General features: G+C 42.7%; 1 protein-coding gene across 2 annotated transcripts in view; it reads right to left on the bottom strand.

Annotated features, from left to right (window-relative positions):
- Positions 1-1043: 1043 nt before the first annotated feature.
- Positions 1044-18244, bottom strand: part of LOC139665609 (protein Wnt-7b) — a 30115-nt gene continuing 12914 nt past the window's right edge. For both annotated transcript variants that reach the window (XM_071544688.1, XM_071544689.1), the window contains exons 3-4: positions 6597-6868; positions 1044-2591 (exon numbers count right to left, since the gene is read on the bottom strand). In XM_071544688.1, the coding sequence (XP_071400789.1) occupies positions 2112-2591; positions 6597-6868 (752 nt within the window). In that variant the 3' untranslated portion in view covers positions 1044-2111. The remainder of the gene's footprint in view (positions 2592-6596; positions 6869-18244) is intronic.

The following is an 18244-nucleotide window of genomic DNA, read 5'->3' as shown; positions in this document are numbered from 1 at the left end:
TAAACCAAAAAAGTAAATAAACTGGCCTATAGGATTTGTAAACCTCACATGACCTTGGAACATAGTGTATTATAGGTTAAAGATGAATAGACAACAATAGCATGGATATGCTAACAAAAACAAAAGTGGTTATAACATAAAGTGCCACCATCATAAGTGCATTTTGCACTGCACATTCTTGGCCAAGGGTTCATTTAGCCCATTTTCACACTGCATGAGTTAGCCAGGGCCAGGTTCTAGAATTTTACTGTTAACTCTGCAAAGTCGTAGCTAACACTGCAGCAGAATGGAGCTAATCCAGCCAGGGGCTAAAGTCAGTATTAGCCCTCATGACAATCTGCCAATGTGAATCATTAGTTAGTCCTGGGCTTAGGGCTCAGTCAGCCCTGGGTTAAAAATAATCTAAAATAGAGTTAGCTCTGTGTTAGGTGGAGTGTGAAAATGGCTAGACTGCACTATTTACTCTCCTTTGTCAGCATATCGAGCAAAAAAATATCAATATTAATTGTGTAAAAAAAAATATACATGTATCAGCATCATTTTCTTGGTATTTTAGTATGAACTTTAAACATTCTAATTATATTCCAGCATGATTATATACAGTTAAAGGCTTTTTTTTAGATTATGGCTGACATTGTTTATCTAATCTTTAATTCAATTACAAATTGAACTGCAAAAATGTAAAGGTTGGAATTTTTTGTTTTGTGGAAATGTGTTACTATTGGTCTGATGTTACTTCTGTAATAAAATGCGTGGGTGTGTAGTTGTCACCGATGGTTACTTTACCCATAACCATTGAATAGTTCCCATACCATATGACCACAGTTTTGCATATGTTTTGAAATGAATGAATCAATATTGTGTTTAAAATTGAAGGCAGACTCCGGGTTCAACTTCAGTTAATATTTTAGCAATGAATTGCCAAACTGAGTCAAATGGGAGTTTATTTAAGTCTTATGAGTCGTATCTGAATAGAAAATATCAGTGCAGCACTCGACAACACATCCAGCAACATATCAATTTCATGTTTAATGAATTGAGGAAGGATCTCTGCAGTTAAAAGAGTTTTCTTGCTACTGTCTATTACTGAAAATGCAAAAGCGCCCAAACAGAGGTTACTGTTTGGTGCATAAAGGACTGCAAACAAAAACTATGCTACAGTAAAATAGAACCAAGGTGATTGAATGTGAAATACACTGTAATGATGTTTTTGTTGTCAACACACCAGTAGCAATGAAACCTTTTTTTTTTTTTTTTTTAGAAAAGAGGACTTGCTTTGGGGACTGGGGGGCATTTTCTAATAGACACACATCTTCAGTCAAAGTTTCTAAAAAGTATTTTTTTTACACTTAGTACAAAAAAGACATCTCTACCCGTTAGTGCTTCGTTTTAAGATACTATAACATAAATAAACAATTTATTTTCAGTGTTCAGAACAGACAGTTCCAGTGTGACTGGAAAACTAACATACTCCACCATATTCCAGTTGGCAGCAGAGGGCTTAACAAAGAGAGTTCTCCACTCAGCTTTTGGCGCGCCCCAAGGCACCATACTTTACAAAGTGTTCTTCATTTCTACAAACCTCCAACATAAGACCCAGCCAATTTGGGGGGTCAAATATTCACTTCTGTTCCCCTTAAGTGGAAATAAGACAAAACTCTTAAAAGTTTTCAATCAAAGACTTAGAGGGATCTCTCCCAGTCACCCCTCATCAGCTGCTGTCATTTTTGATGAACTCCCAGGTTGCTGTCTTTTCTTTCCATGCAAGAGTCTCCCGTGAAATAAAGAATTACATTTCCCAGAGTGCAAAGCACAGTTCCCATCGAGGGCCTCATTAGTTTCCTGTAGTCCCAACTTCACCGTGAATACATCAGTACGTAGTGAGCACGATCTCTAAGTGACAGTAAAGTTCTGGGGTATTACCTATTTAGCATTTACTTTCTCAAAAGCAAATATAGATTCTGCTGTGCAAAACGATGCCATGAAGAGCTGATAGTGTAAATTCCATTCCGGTATTTCAAAATCTCTCACTGTTCCAAGACACACTTTTATTTCGCTCTCTTGGTTCTTCCTCATCCTGCTAGTCCTTGGCCCCTCCCCTCCTCGCCTCCTTATTTGCAGGTAAACACCTCCGTCCTCTCGCTGCACGTGTTGCACTTGACGAAGCAGCACCATTGGAACTTACAGTTGCACTGCCACACTTTAGTGTACTGGTGCGTGTTGTAGCCTCGGCCGCAGCACATGAGGTCGCAGCCGTCCGTATGCGGCGAGGTACGGTTGCACAGGCGTCCCTGGGTGCCCACGCTCCCCGTGGCCGCGTCCTCCTCGCAGTAGTTGGGTGACCTCTCGATGTAGACGAGGTCCGTCTCCATGGGCTTGCGGTAGCCCTGAGTCTGCTTCACCTTGAGGTGGGTGGGCTGGCGCAGCCGGCTAGCCCGCACTACCTCCACGTGCACGGCCTCGTTGTACTTGTCCTTCAGTACGTAGCCAATCTCACGGAACTTGGGAAGTGTAGTCCAACAGGTCTTGGTGGTGCAGGAGCCCGAGACGCCATGACACTTGCACTCCAGCTTCATCCTTTCTTCTAGAACCTAGACAGCGACACAGAAAAGGGAAAAGCTTGAGAGCTGCAACAAAATACGGACACGAGTTTGATCCCCAACCACAAATTTGTACAAAGGAAATTCCTTTGACAAAGAACAACCTCCTAGTTCCTCGTAAATGCCAACAACAATTATAGTTATTGACATGCAATCAGTTCCACAGCATGGTTCTTTGATGAACTAGGGACTGCAGTTACTTCATAACACACTTATTCTTCCTGACTACTTGCTTTTTTTTCTTTCTTCACTAATTGTTTTTGTTGCCTTTTTTTCATATACTCATATACTTTATACATATACTTTCTTTCATATACTCTATCATATACTATTAGTATGTTTTTGTTGTGGATACTGTTTGTATGTTATCGCTGGAGATGCACAAACAATAACAACAGAAAAACATTTAAAAAATGATGCAGCCACTCTGTTTTCAGCATGCACCATACCACACCATTTTCCTAGATAGAACATATGTCGATATGTCTGGTTTGTTTTCACTTCAGCACTCCATATACATTAACAGATGAAAGATTTGAGTGAAGAGGACATATTTATTTAAATTGAACACTGGGTTTATTAATGAATAACCCAAGTTTTGAGCAGATGGTGGCTGAATGCCGGCTTTGTGTCGTGGGGCTGTGTAAGTGGAAACGAATGTGGAATATGACAGATCAACTGAATGTCAAGGCATTTGTTTGAATTTTTTAAGCGGCGTGTTAATATTGTGTTAATAGAATGATGGCAATGGTGCATTTCTGATCTGTATCCATGCTGCTAGGAAGTGGTGCTTGTGCTGATGGCTTGTTAGTTCAGTGCATTTATGCCACATGCACTTACATTTGAGGGGCAAACGTTAGCATTCTGGCTGCAGAGTGCAGAGTGATAGATCTCTGTGAAGTGGACCAAACCAGGCATATCTGAAAATCTAAAACAGTCGTAAATGCCAGCTACATGTCATGGAAGAGGGGAAATTGCAAATTTACTGGTAATATCCTATCCTGTAATTCTGTCTACCTTCCCTAAAACCACATCAATGACAGAGAAAAATAAATATGGATCTCATATAGCTATCCATCATTTTAGCTGATTTAAATGCAGATTGTTATTAAATGTGTTGCACATGCAGCACACAACAAAACTCCATTAATTGTTTACATCTGGACCAGAGAATGCAGGACTTGATGTTTATTTAACTAATGAAACATAAGTTGCTATGAAAGTGTATTAAAATAATCATTATCACAATGATAGTTTCAGACCGTTTGTTTAGTCAAAGGACTCATTTGTATACATAATAATGTAGCTGAAGAATTTCTTAGGTCGTAGCCTCGAAATGCCCACTTAGCCGTAATTTCACTTTGAGGATATCTCCAACATATGGCACACAGGGCAGAATGTCTTCTCTTAGCTGCCTAATCCTGTGCCATATGGGAAATATTGTGTGGTGTCCACAGTATTTGAGTGTCAAGACTGAGTCAATCCTTGCACCGTGGGACTTAAAAACTAAAAAACCTCAAAAGACAAACTGTACCCACTTCTTTTTCTGTCGTACAGTACTCACGGGCAAAGGAACAGAGGAAAGCGGGGGTGGGGTTTGAATGGGTCACATTAACACGTCTGTAATAGTCCTTACATCCTTTAACCCAATTAGGAACTCTTGACTTGCTTGAACGAAGCATGTGTATTTGTTGTATAAGATGTACAGTTTGGTTGGCAGGGCATTTTTCCAGTGCCGCTTTTTCCTGGCACCTCGCCTTGCCAGTGGTACAAGTCGTCATTTCTATCAGACACTTACAAAATGTACACAAAAAAAAAAAAAATACAAAGTTGTTCTTTATCTCCGTCTGTCTTATCCATGCACTCTGTGGTCAAAGTTTCCCTATTTTGAGGAGATTTGATTGAAAAAACATGAGCTTCCCCGAGTTCGTAAAGGCCGGGGTCAACTGTCAGTCTCGCCTCGGATGTTGATTCAGAATGAGGACTTCCAAAAATGTATGGCGCAAAACCACAATGAATGCCTGGGTAAGGAATCTGACGTTCTGACGGATGCATGGAAACATTTACTTAAACCGTGTCCATCAAAGTCTCCGATCTGTTACCAATTAGTCCAATATGACCGGATTCCCCTCTAAAGATCACTTGTCAAACCCAAGATGAAAGGGATAGGGTGATTCACTGGGTTCCTTTACAGTCACAGTTCAGTCACGGAATCTATTGTAATTATAGTTTTTCTGCCCTTATCAATGATTAAAAAAACTTTAACTCAGCTGGATCCCATTTGTGGCACAATTTCCTCCCTTGTCATAATCAGAATCAGAATCATTTTTATAGGCAAGAACAATGCACCATAATTTGTCTCGATGACACTGCTGCAGAGGCATATTGACAACTTATATATTGAGTTTCATGGCACATGACTGACTGACACACAGTACAAGGACAATAGGACCTCACATTCAGTGCGCAGGGACAGCACAAGACAGACTGTGGACAGTAGACTACACTTTTCATGCATGAGAAGTTCAAATAAACTTGGTGTGTCCGCACATTGTTGTTCTGTCTGGTCAGTTCAAAGCTGAAAGCTGTTGTGTCCCCAAACCATGATTCTTCATAATCCAAACCAGCCCACCAGAAAAGGGTAAATAGTCCTTTTGTAGCATAAGAATAGCATAGTGTATTCCAATAAACACACAAACAAACAGTCAGAATATGTGCCCAGAGATGGTGTAGAGGTTAAGACCTCTGCCTCTGGAACCAAAGGTTCCCCTGCCAGTCTAGGACTGAATCCACCCAGAAACTTCTCTCTTGTGTTCTCTCTACTATTTGTCCCGCTCAGCTTTCCTGCTGTCTTGGCAAAGAAGAAGTACGACTTTTTCACATCTTGATAGATCCTGAGCTTCCAAGCCCCAGAATGAGAACAGCAACAGTGCCAGCTCTAACCCTGACAGCTCACCATGCCAGCACACTGGCACGCAGACCCTATCAGTCTGCTGTGTTAACGCCGGCATTGTCGGCCTGCTTTCACACACTGAATGGACGCAGTCAAATGGCAGCGACATGTTTTGGTATTGTGCAGAGAACTGCAATAATATCCTGTTCCTGACTTTACACTTCATAATTCCATGAAAGGACTGGAAGGGGGGATGGCGGGTCTCCATCTGGCAACCGCTGGCCGAGCTCCGTTTTCCCAGTGGACACGATAAAACCCATGGGTTATTAATTAGATCCATTTGTCACCAGAACGTCATCTCTTCTCTTCACTTCTCTCTCTCTCTGTTTCTCTCCTTCTCTCTCTCTCTCCCCCTCTCTCTCTCTCTCTCTCTCTCTTTCTCTCTCCCTCTCTCTACCATGACTGTTCTGGGATGACTAATAGCAAACAAACATGTCCATGATGAAGTTTGCCAACACACTCTTTCAGAAGTAAAGGACACTCTTTTAGGATGGAAAGAAATGCCAGTAATTGGCTGAAGCAAAACAAGCTGCTGAAAGGCTAAATGGTGATCAATCAGTCAGCAACTCAATCAGTCACAGACCTTTGACACATGACTGGAAGTTTCTGCTCTGTATCTAGGGCTGTTTGCACTTCTGATTGAATCAATGGGCACACATGAACATACATGTATGCATACATGTGCTCACACACACACAAACACACACACACAAAAGATTCTATGCTTGACATGCACTGCAAAAAATCCATCTTAAAATTGTATTTTTCTCAAAACAAGTGGAGAAAAAAAACCTGCCAGTGGAAGGACATAATTCCACATTTTCACAATGAAAAGAATTATTATTAATTAATACATTATCTTGATACTGGTAGAGTAATCTGCCTTATTTCATGATACTGTCATCTGATTCAAGAAGATTCTTGAAACTTGAAACATCTCTTTATTGACACTGAAACCATGAAAAGGGAGAGAAATCACTTCCAGAACAATACTTGTGGCAAAAAGCAACTCAGCATCAAATGTATCTGAAGAGCCTGTTTACCTTTCTCCCTGCTTCATTGTTGTGCAAGTTCATCAGGCGGCGCGGGGTCTTTTTGATCTCGCGGGCGTCCACGAAGCGGCGGGAGAACTCGATGCCGTACTTGATGTCAGCCGAGCAGCCTCCCCACTTCCAGCCCTCCTCCTGGTTGTAGTAGCCCTGCTTCTCCCGGTCGCAGCCGCACTGGCTCAGGTTGCCTTGGCTGCATGCGGCTGTGATGGCATGGGCCACCCCTGCTGCTGTGATGGCATACGTGAACGCCGCTTCCCGGCTGCCTGAAAGAGGGGAAAGAGAGATGTTTCAGAAATATTGGGATGAGATGAGAAACAAATATCGACTCCTCCTGAGTCGTTGACAACTGCCAAGAGCTGTGATGAGGCATTGCACTGCTTCTGCCACTCCAGTTGTTGTAATATGATAACTCCATAAAACAATACCCAGCAAACAGAATGATGATGATGATAGATCTGAGGTAGTAAAAGACAGCAAAAACAGGTGCTCTGTGGTTGGCGGGTACAATACCTAAAAAATATACTAGGGATATTCCTTGCCAGTCACATAAGGTACGTATGAAGAAGTAAAAGCATGAATTCCCCAAAGAAAAACCACAGCACTGCGTCTGCAGGTACAAAAATGTAAAAAGCCTTTAATACCCAGCAAACATTTTGACATTGAATAGCCTGCACCAATGTTGAAGACCTGTGTAACCATAATGTCAAAATAAAAGTTGAGACAACATCCGTAGTCCATGGCCATTTTGTGAAATTGGGACCTAAATATCTTTCTGATATCAATTCAAAACTGTTTCCATATTTTTGATTTTGTGAGGATTTTGTGCTTGTTTGGGTTGACGCTGACCATGGATAGGGCAATAACAACACAACCGTACAGAAAAGCATTCAACATGCCGCTCCAATCACTTCACCCAATACTGAAATTGATCTCGAAAAACCAGCACAGAAATTTCAAGTCCGCTCCATCGTCTAGATAAGCCACCACATTTTCCTTCCAACCCTTCTCCTCAACTGCTTCCCTCCTGCACCTTGGTAGCAATGTGGTCACAGTTCCGACCGCAAAGTCCTCGGGCCCAGCCTCCAAGTGTGCAGTGTTGGGATTCCAGTGTGGGGAGAGCTGGTCTAGGTGCTGTCCAAAGTGCTGAATTCCTCTGCAGGAGCACCTTGTACTGCTGCCCACACTGCAAACAGCTGGGGTCTGCAGGTCTGGCTGCTTCACTCACGCTGCTCAACGACAGGAAGGGAAAGACTCCGGGATGCAGGAGCCAGATGGGACTAACGCTACGCAATATAAGGTCAACGGCTAAACCTAACAGGACATTTTTTACCTGCATGTCATACTTGTTTACCTGTATGAGTAACATCATATCACTGTTGTGTGTAAACCTTGTAACTCATATTTGGATGATTTTCACTTAAATTGAATGATTGCATGATCCTCTATGGGTTGAGAACATTTTCCAACCTCTTGGGCTTAAGAAACCCTTTCAAAACCCAGATGATGAAATCAAAAGTGCATTGTTATCAAGCTAAATACAAGACTGTTTTCTTAGTTACTGAAAAGTTTCTTGTATATTGGAGATACAAGTTTTTCACCCAACAGCTGTGATTTATTATAATAATGAATGCTAAATAAATGACTTTGAAATCGTTGAGAATTGTATAAATCAATCATGTTTTATGCCCTTAAACTGTATCACAGAATCAAGTTACGACAAGCAGTTTCTAGTAATAACAGTGATGGATTAAAGATGAAAAGGGAGCCAACAGAGAAGGTACAAACGTAGCCAACAGGTCAATGATAATAACCATGCTGTATCATTCATTTCTCTTTATAAATATCTCAGGGAGTCCTCCACCACTCTCCTAATGGCTACACAGGGATCTGGCTTAAAAGGTCTGTCCTGGTCTAAAAGAGGCCGTGGGCTGTTATGACTCTGGTGTCTCCTCAACTGGCAGTAATATGTAAGGGGGCCGAGGCCACAGGGAAAGCAGCAGAGAGACAGAATGCTAGGCTAACCGCAAAGTGTTTCAGTTTTTTGGAAAGGAATGTTTTGTAAGTCTTCTGATGTACGTTGTGTAATGTACTCAGCAAGTTACTATAGCTGCAATCGCTCAAATCTCTCTAGGTGAAATGCATTTCCCTGCACTTCAAAGAGCCATATGCTGCCTGATGATTTATCTCTCCTTCGATGGCTACCGGAGGAAAAGCTAAGAAGCCCATCTGAATAGTTCTGCAAAACACTGAACTGTATCACGTTAGACCTAAACATCTGCTCCACCGTTCTGTACATTTGGGTATGAAGAGGAGAGGATGCATCTTATCCTCTGCGGTCAGAGTTTCCATACAGACTGATTTGTTGGTTGAGTCTTTTATGTACTAACTGTAATTATAACTGTAATCATCCTGAGTTACTGCTGAAGGTCAACCAGCTACACAGAAGTGGATAGTTTTGGGCTATATTTTGCTAATTTGCATGGGGACAAACACAAACATGCTGACAAGCATATCAGACTCTCTGTACTCTATCACAGTGATTCTACTGTCTTAAGATTATTTTCGTAATCGGCCCCTAGATGTATGTATTCAAAAGAAATTAAAAGTTTGTGAGTTTTTAAGAGAGGCAAAATAGTTCTGAATCTGGTGAATCACTGTATGAAATAACACAGCCTGTCAGATATTGCAGTCATACCTACAGTCTAGTCCACAAGAAATAGGAATAATATCCTAAAATGAGCAAATGGAGGAATTGTTTACATCTGCAGCAGCAAATTACAACAAATTCAGTGGAAATTATAGGGAAACAAAACACTAAATGCCTCAGACATGAGAGAAGATATACAGTAGGGCCTATGTCATTTTGCCTGACCAAATAAACTTTTAACAATTTTGAAAGTTACTAGACGTAAAATCACTGCTTATTTTACCTTATTTTATGGGCCCAAACACTGTGGTCAGATAGAGTCAAGGCTGCTAGAGTTAGCTGGCGCCTAGCCTAGCCATGACTGCTTTACACTGGGCAGGGGAAATTAACTTTTTCTACGGGGGTCTTTTTGCCTATGTGAAGAAGCAATTCACATCAAAGTAAGATTTGTGAAACTCAGATTATATATAGTAATTTGCAATAACTTTCTATTTTCTATCCTTTTTCCCAGGGGGAGTTTTTGCACCCATAATTCCAATTTTAGGAGCATTTTCTGAACTTTCGGGGACATTTTTGTCCTGAGCGACTGTTAATTTCCCATCCTGGCACTGGGTGCTGTAGAACTAATGCCATGGCCACTGGTTTGCCTGGTGGGGACTGACTCACAACCACTTGCTTCTCTGGCTAGCAGCTGCAGAGCTGAGCCCCACCAGCTTGTGGTACGATTCAGCTGCCCCCACCTCACACACATACACACGTGAATACATACATGCATGGAGGCACGTACGCATACATACGCGCAAACACGCATGCATACGTGCGTGCATACATACACATAAATACCCAATGATAGGCCACATAATAAAAACACACAGCACACCCACATTACCCCCGCCCCCCCCACCCCCTCACACACACACACAGACAAACATACATACCCACTGTAGAAAAGCACATTTGCACACACACATGCGCAAACAACGTCACTGTAATGGTAAAAACAGGATGAAGGCAGTTTCCAGAGAAAGGGTGGTTCCCTGTGCCATAGATGCATGCCCGTTTCTGGGCCCATTGAGCCGCGCTGCTCATGGGGAAAATGATGATGATGGGGCTTGTACTGGTTGTCACCCCCTGGTGGGTCTGGCACTGCCAGGCCTCTGCCTGGCCATAATGAGAGCCAATTACACAAGCCATGGAACTATGAGGACCGAGCCCCCCTTTTTTCCTTGTGCAGTGAACCCAGGACGACATCGGAAATAAGTTTTTATGCACTTTAATGTGTTATCCTGTGGGTACAAATATGCATGTGCATGGACATTTTAACATGCATTCTCCCGTTTGCCCATCAAATCAAAATCAAATCATCTGTAATTATGCTGCAAATTTGCAAAAATAACTCTAAATAAATGTTTGTAGTTTGAGTGTTACGCAAAAAGTTATGCTTCAATGATAAAACTTATCTTAAGTTTGCATGATGAATGATGAATGCATGAATATATTGCTGCCCCAGAGTGAGAGAAATCAGCGATCCGGAGGTCCTCACTGCTTTAAGAGAGAACTCTGATACTGTATTGACAAGACAAATGCAGTATAATTACAAGGAGGAAACTTTAAATGTATTTCTACAACAATGCTCTGTTGTTTCGTGTTGGATGCTGTGTGTGCAGTGCCGGTACACTCCCATGCCCTCAGGGAAGGAAGGCCCTGCTTGCTGAACAGCCGTGTGGTTGATGAAATGCGGAGGAGAAAAAGCACCCATAACAGCAGCAGAAAGCCCTAAAGAGGCTGGCCCCAGAGTCCTGACAGCCCTCCAGGAGGAACCACCCTGGGATAGCCTCGCTAGCTGCCAGTGGAAAATTGGAGTGACCAGAAAAACCTCAATGAACTTGGAAACGTCCAGGGGAGAAGAATAGGGGGAATATTAAACCAGATGTCTAATGGAGTTTAGTGGCAAGTGTCTGCGACACTGTCCAAGTGGGAAGGAAGGAGGGAAGAGGATCACTCTTGCTTCACTCAGCACAGGTACAGGAGTTAATAAACGAGCATAAGCCATGAAATATCCTGTTAGGGACTGAAGCCAGAGATGTAGTGAGGGCAACTGAGTCAGTACGCCGCGGCCTTCACATTAGCTGACCACACCACTTTGGACACCAGCCCCTGCTGCGATGCCCGTCATGTCTTTTGACCATCTGCCGAAAATGGGACACAAAAAACATTTCTGGATGTAGTGGCTCGCCGCTTAAACGGCAATCTGTGTTTAGAGCCGGAGGCAGGCACACCGCTAAACAAATTTCACATGACACAGCACAGGAGATTTACAACCTAAGAGAAGACAGGCAGTGCTGGTATAGTATAAGCTAGCCGCCGCTGTAGTAGCACCGCTGCTGACCTCGCCAGGCCTCTCTGTCCTCACAACCCTTCACCGCTAACAGGCCACGGTTAGGCTATGTTGCTGACAAGAGAGGAAAGGCAAAGGATATAGAAGGACATGGTACTCTGAGAAGCGATTGGCTGTAGAGGCCACTGCCCTTTCCAAAAACAAACCCAGTGTCTGCAAGGGTCTGACCGGACTGAACAGAATTATATTAAGTGCCTTCTAGCATTTAAGTGAGAAAATAAAGCAATCCATCTTGTTTAACTATCCTGCCACATTAATATCTGTAAAAGCGTTGAAGTTAAACAGCAAAAGGACAAGAAACAACACTATATCATCAATGTTGCTCAATCTTATTCCCTACTTCCTGGATACTACGCTGCTTCCTGGACACTAATATGGCTAAACATCAGAGGTGTGACCAAGTCAACTTTGCTTGAATCCCAAGTCAGTGTCAAGTCAAGTCCCCAGTCTAAATGTAGATTACCAAGCCAAGTCTAAGTCAAATCCATGTCATTAAAGTCAAAAACCTAGCAAGTTAAGTCAGAACAAATCAAGAGTCCAGTATCAATTTAATATCTTAAATAAAACAAAATATCTAGGACCTTTTTAATGTAATATAGTTTTAATAGGATAAAAACAAGTGCATGAGTTTGATTTCTATAATCAGTTTCAACTTCAGTAAATTCAATCATTCCATACAAATTCAGAAAACAGAATTTAAATTCAGTCGTCTGATGGAACAAATCAAGTTCAATCCAAATCATTTACACAAACACAAGATCTTTTGTCAAGACTTAAGAAACCTTTTCAAGTCATCAAAGTACAAGTCAAAGTCCCAAGTATTCTGTTCATGCATCAAGTCAAGTCTCAAGCAATTAAACTCGAGTCTGACATGAGTCCAAGTCATGTGACTTTCCCTGAGTCCCCACCTCTGCTAAACATAATTTAGGCCGGACAAGCACAAAAGAAGGTGTAGTCAATCGTCTGTGGTGACAGCCAGCTGCAGTGGAGCATGCAGACAGAGAGCTGTAACAGCACCGCAGCACAGTGGAGACTTAATTACTGCAATGGGAAGAGAGAGAGTGGGATACAGCAGGAGGACAGGAGAGGGAGCAGAGGGGGAGAAAAGGACTGGAGAGAAAGGGTCTAGGCTGTAATATTGGTGGGAGTCCTGCCAAGCTAGGGCAAAACATACATACACATGCAGCTATACGTGGGCATGCACAAACACACACACACACACACAGACACACACATACACACACACACACACTGACGGAGCCCAGCAGGGCAATCGAATGGCCTCTCCACACAAGCCCCGTCTGTTGGTAGACCAGTGAAGGGGAAAGCTTTTTAAAGGCCCCTCGTCTTGGACATGCACTCACAGCCTGGGGACACAGTAGGATTGGGTTGCATAAGAAGTTACATCTGAACAGGACATGATACGTTGGAGTTTTAAAGCTTGTCATCCATTAGGCACAAGGATGACGGACAAATGGCATCACAGAGAACAAAGGGAAAAGTGTCACCTGCTGGTGGCCGGGAGTGTTTACACTTGTGGTTATTATGACTGACAGTGCATTGCAAGCAGGGCAGGAGACAAATGTTTTTGTTTGCAGGCCACAGTGGCTGGTAAGTCCCAAAATTCACCTGCCACTTTCACTATATTATCAGCCAATTAGATTTTTTAGAATAGAAACACAACTTTGAGCCCAGAGATAGCAAAGTGGTTAATATTGCTGATTCTGGACATGTAACCCCATTGGCTTCGAACTGGAAGTTTTTCTCCTTTGTCCCCCCTGCTCTCTCTCCCTCACTACTTTCCCATTATCCAAATAAAGAAAAAAAAATACTAAAGCTGAGTAGACTGCCCACTCTTCATTTAAAAAAAGAAAAGAACCTCTAAATGATACTGCAGTTGGTTGCCTGCCAAAGTGGCTAGTAGAGTAGACAACCTTACCGGCCGTGTCCAAATTTTACCAGTATTTGGCCGGGGCCTGGTGTTAACTTCCCACTCTGATTACAAGCCAAGCAGTTCCTTTCATTGAGTTCATTCTGCTTTACACAGTACAATAGGTTTAAAAAATTCCTCTAAAACAAGTTACCAAAAAAACAAAATAGCTCACTGCTAGTGTAATAACTGGTTTTGCAAAATAGCACATTGTGTGGAAAAACAATTTTTTTATTTTTAAGGCTTTTTTAACATAGGTTTTAAGTATACGTTCATGTGCACTGAATGTCATCCATTTCAAAGGATTTTTTGTCATCTCTACACTACACATACAATAAGATTACAACACTGAAAAGAAGCTCTAACCAAAGCAGTGCTGGTGCTGGAACTGCGTCTCCAGGGCCCCATGGAAGGGGAAGAAAGTCGGAGGAAAACCCCTCGCTTTGTATACCAATCATTGAACTGACTAATGCGCTCTCTACTACTGTTTTCCGTTCCGCTTTATGTACCGTTGCTATGAACATATGCTCCCAGCAAATTATAGACAAAGTTGTGGTCCGTGAGGTTTGCAGCTAGAGGAATTAGCGCAGCCATGTTCCTGTACAATAAAATAATATTGTTTTACCAGAACTAGGCTCCACATACTCTGTGCACTCACATCGTCGAGCCGGGAAAGTGACACGCTTTGGCAGAGCCGCGCACTGTAGGGTCCTGAGTTTGATTCATATAATAAGGAGGGCTTTGAGCAGTAAAGCTAAAACAATTATGAGGGTATTTAACGTTGCTGGTATTAAATGCTGAGAATCTAAGTAAGCTGCCTCCCAGGCATGGAAGATTGTGCTGGCAGAAAACGTCTAGAAAGCATCCACTTTCTTCCCTGATCTCCCTGAGGTGGAGATAAGGCTTTTTGACTGAATACCGAGACTTGCTAAAACAAGCACAAATCCTTTCTTCCCACCCTTTCATCCTAATAATGAGACCAAATCAGGACCTCACCTGCTCAGATCTAGCAATGTAGGCCTGCATGTGCTGTACATGGTAATCATCAAGTTCATGCGAGGACAATGTTGAGGATTTTCCTCAATTTCAATCCCATTTGAATTTGTTTCATCTTGAATGAAAACATATTTACTGAGATATATATCACTCCCACATCATATCAGAGTTATCATTATCATCATGACTATAATCAGCGGGTCATATAAGCCACTGATGACATGTTTCCCTTCTCGTAACAAAAGAAACATCCAGACCTAACATTTCCATATTCATTGATATTCATCGAACCCTCAATAAGGCTTAAACCCTCTTAACAACTTCCTCTCCCTCCTATCAATGTCTCTTTGCCGCTACCCCACTCGCTCTCCCTCTGCGCCCTCCCCTAAGTGGGCCAGTAGCAGTGTGATTGTTGGCACATGTAAATGTCCAGTGGCGGCCCTGCGTGTAGAGAATACAGTGATCGGCCTGGGATTGTGTGGAACAAAGCGCACTGTGAGATTACAGTTGATCCTCTCGCATCCTGTTTCCCCCTGCGTCTAGCGGCGCTGGCGGACACAGACGGACGCAGATCCCACCGATAACGCCACGCCGCGGGGAAGTGAGGGGAGGGACACACGGGGGCCCGAGGGTCAGGGCCCAGGGCGACCCCGGGCCGCGTCAGCAGACAGTCAGCGGGCGGGAGAGGGAGAGGGAAAGGAGAGAAACCCCACCTCCCTACGCCCCCGCACTGTCTGAGACAGAGGCAGCGCTGATGAATGAACAAGCAAAGGGGCCTGGGGATGATAGCACTGTTTGGTCATGTCGGAGCGGGAGGCCCCACCCTAGATACAGACGCATGCTGTGGGCAGGGGATGTGAGGCAAAACACAGAGAGAGAGAAAGAGGGAGAGAGGGAGAGATGACCTTTACCAAGCCATGGGGACCACAGCCCACACGCTGTAGAACAACAAAGCACCAGACTCCCCTATCTGATAAAGTTAGGGGAAAGATCCTACACATTTCCATCAGGACACACACACTGGCACACACACATACACGGCTGCTCTGTTTTCTCTGGACTGACAGGGAGGAGGGCAGAGGATTAGGCCTACCCACATGATGATGGGCCGAAAAATAGGCCTTTTATCCGACGCCGTTCCACCATAACACAATGCACGCATCATTTCCATAGGGCTATCCACATGGTATCAACTCCTTGGCTGCCTGGGAGTGAATCTGCAGTTTTAGCTGGGAGCTCGGCGCTATGATGCATCTAGGATTAACAGAGATAGTATATCTATCTGCGATAGCCGCAAAGATATGGTGTCCTTTTATGATAACGACAAATAATTGTATCTATATGGGATAACAGAATCGGGTGAATGATAACATATCTGTGTTGATAACCATAATTTGCCTGAAGGGTGTACAACCAACAGGAAGAAGTTAATCCCACAAAAGGAAAAGCCTCGGTGGCAGTGTGATGATTGATGGCATTTTGGGAGAGTTCAGCAGTGTCAAAGTATCCACTTGTATGCTCTTGAAAAGCCCAATTTTAGCCCAACTTTATTAAGGTAGGCCTGGGTATAACACACACAGTACAGGCTACAGACTGGAATGCGTAAGATAATACAGTATGTCAAAGAAAACTTGTCAGAGGGGTAACATATCCTCATTTTTTTAAGCAAGAATTTAATTACAAAGTCTCACTCCCCAGTCATGATAGCCTTTAAAATATGAGAAGCGAAGAAAATCCAGTGAGCTTATAGATTCATAGAGTGAAGATGCCTGGTAACCCGGATTACAAATTCACTCCTTTCTTCAATTCTGGAAAATTTATAGGGTTGACATTGCAGGGGGCTACAATCACTTAGTTGACCACTTTCTTTGACTTATTTGCCTTCAAGGAAAGAATGTTTGTCCTGTAGTTGATATTTAACGGAAACATTTTCCTTTTCACTCTTGACTTTGAAGTCTATTTTTATGACTGCATCACTATGTGATTTAAAAGGAGTTTCCTGAAAATGTTCAGCTGGTCAAAATTAATATTTCAACGTGCATTTCCTCTTACTTTGTCAAAATGAGGAAACAAAGCACAAATGGAACCACATGGTCATTTGAATAGATTTTTTAGCCGGTTCATTATTAGCCTTAGGTTGGACTGTGATGCTGTACTTGCATTCTGCGGGGATATGATTTCACCACAAATGACCATCAAGTGATTCCGAGAAGGGGAAGGAGCTCCACCGATTCATTTATAATTTGCAAGTATTCTGTTGTCCTCAAACCAAGAGCTTGTAGTGCATTGCATGAGAAAAGAAATGCTAGATTTGTGGGAAAATGCAAATCAATGTGTGTTGGACTCAACTGGACAACTACATAGAAGGAAGATGTCTGGTGCTTGGCAACACAAGTTCATTCTTAACTTCAATTCTTGAATAATATATAGAATTTGGGGACCACAATTTATTGGCAATTGCATTTCACCTGATTAAGACCCACATATGAGATAGTTGTGCCATGACTGTGAGTGATAGTAATAATACTTAATAATTTTTTCATTCCAGTCTGTATGAACTGCTATAAGGAGTCCTGACTTCTGTTACAATGACATTAGTTAAGGTGATTTGCAATGATAGCTTGTATTGCTCAAGAACTGTCTTCAATAACAAGAGTGTTCAAATACACCAGGCAAAGAGAGTAAACAACAATTTTAGGAAAACTCGACCAACACCACAACCCTTCTCGAATGAGAGCCAAAGCCATACAAGGACCATCACTGATCTAATCAATTTCGGGATGTGGGCTGATATTAACTATCACAACATCATAGGAATACAATGCATGCACTGTGCATTGTTTTTCAGAAAAGCTACAAACATGAATACCAAAATACAATGCATCTATTGTCTCTGAAGTGTTGCATCCAAACATAAACTGACTCCAAAGCCATACAATTTTCTATGAATTCAGGTTTTGAAATGGATATGGAATCCAAAACACTCAGCCAAAAGCCAAAAAAATTACATCAACTTTATACTCTTTGGACTTATCCTCCCCCAAATCTCCTCCACCGTTTGAACCAGGAATATAAAAACCATCCTCAGCAGTGATTTATGTCTGGTTCTATCTGTCTGCAGTGACCTTTCCCCTCCTCTGAGAGGGAGCTGAGCACGGAGGAGTCCACATCTTCAGCTCCTGATCAAGTATGTGCAGGAGTCCTTTCCACACAAGTGGTTTTCAATGAATCTGCTGACTTAAACATCCTTTATCTGACTAGATGCTGGTCTGCCTGCAGTCCAGGCAGGCAGACTGCCCGCTGCTTTCCCCACCCTCTGAGCTTCCTTGCCCCCCCAAGGTGAGATGAACGTGGGAGGGAGAAAGGGAGGGAGGGAGGGACTGGTTGGGTGGTGATACTGTATAAGAGGAGGGGAAAATAAAGATGGGAACTCATCTTCCATTCCCCCGCCTCCCTTCACCAAACCCATCCACCCCAAGCTCCCACATTCCACCACCTTTCCATTTGTTTTTTCCTCCTGTAATAGATTGCATTTTTTCTTTTTTTTTGGGGGGGGGTGGGGGGTGGAGGGTTTGGTAATTGTTCCAATATAGCCCGCCAAGGCATTTCTCAAATCGTTTGCCCTTTGTCGTGCCTTATAGTGCTCTCTCCATCCGAGTTTTTAGTTA

This window comes from Centroberyx affinis, unplaced genomic scaffold, assembly GCF_046629955.1.
Source record: "Centroberyx affinis isolate AG114_WGS23_722 - 3 ecotype Tasmania unplaced genomic scaffold, CSIRO-AGI_Caff_v1 ptg004631l_1, whole genome shotgun sequence".
NCBI lineage: Eukaryota > Metazoa > Chordata > Actinopteri > Beryciformes > Berycidae > Centroberyx > Centroberyx affinis.
The sequence above is the reverse complement of the archived record's forward strand: the minus strand, read 5'-3'. Positions and strand labels throughout refer to the sequence as shown.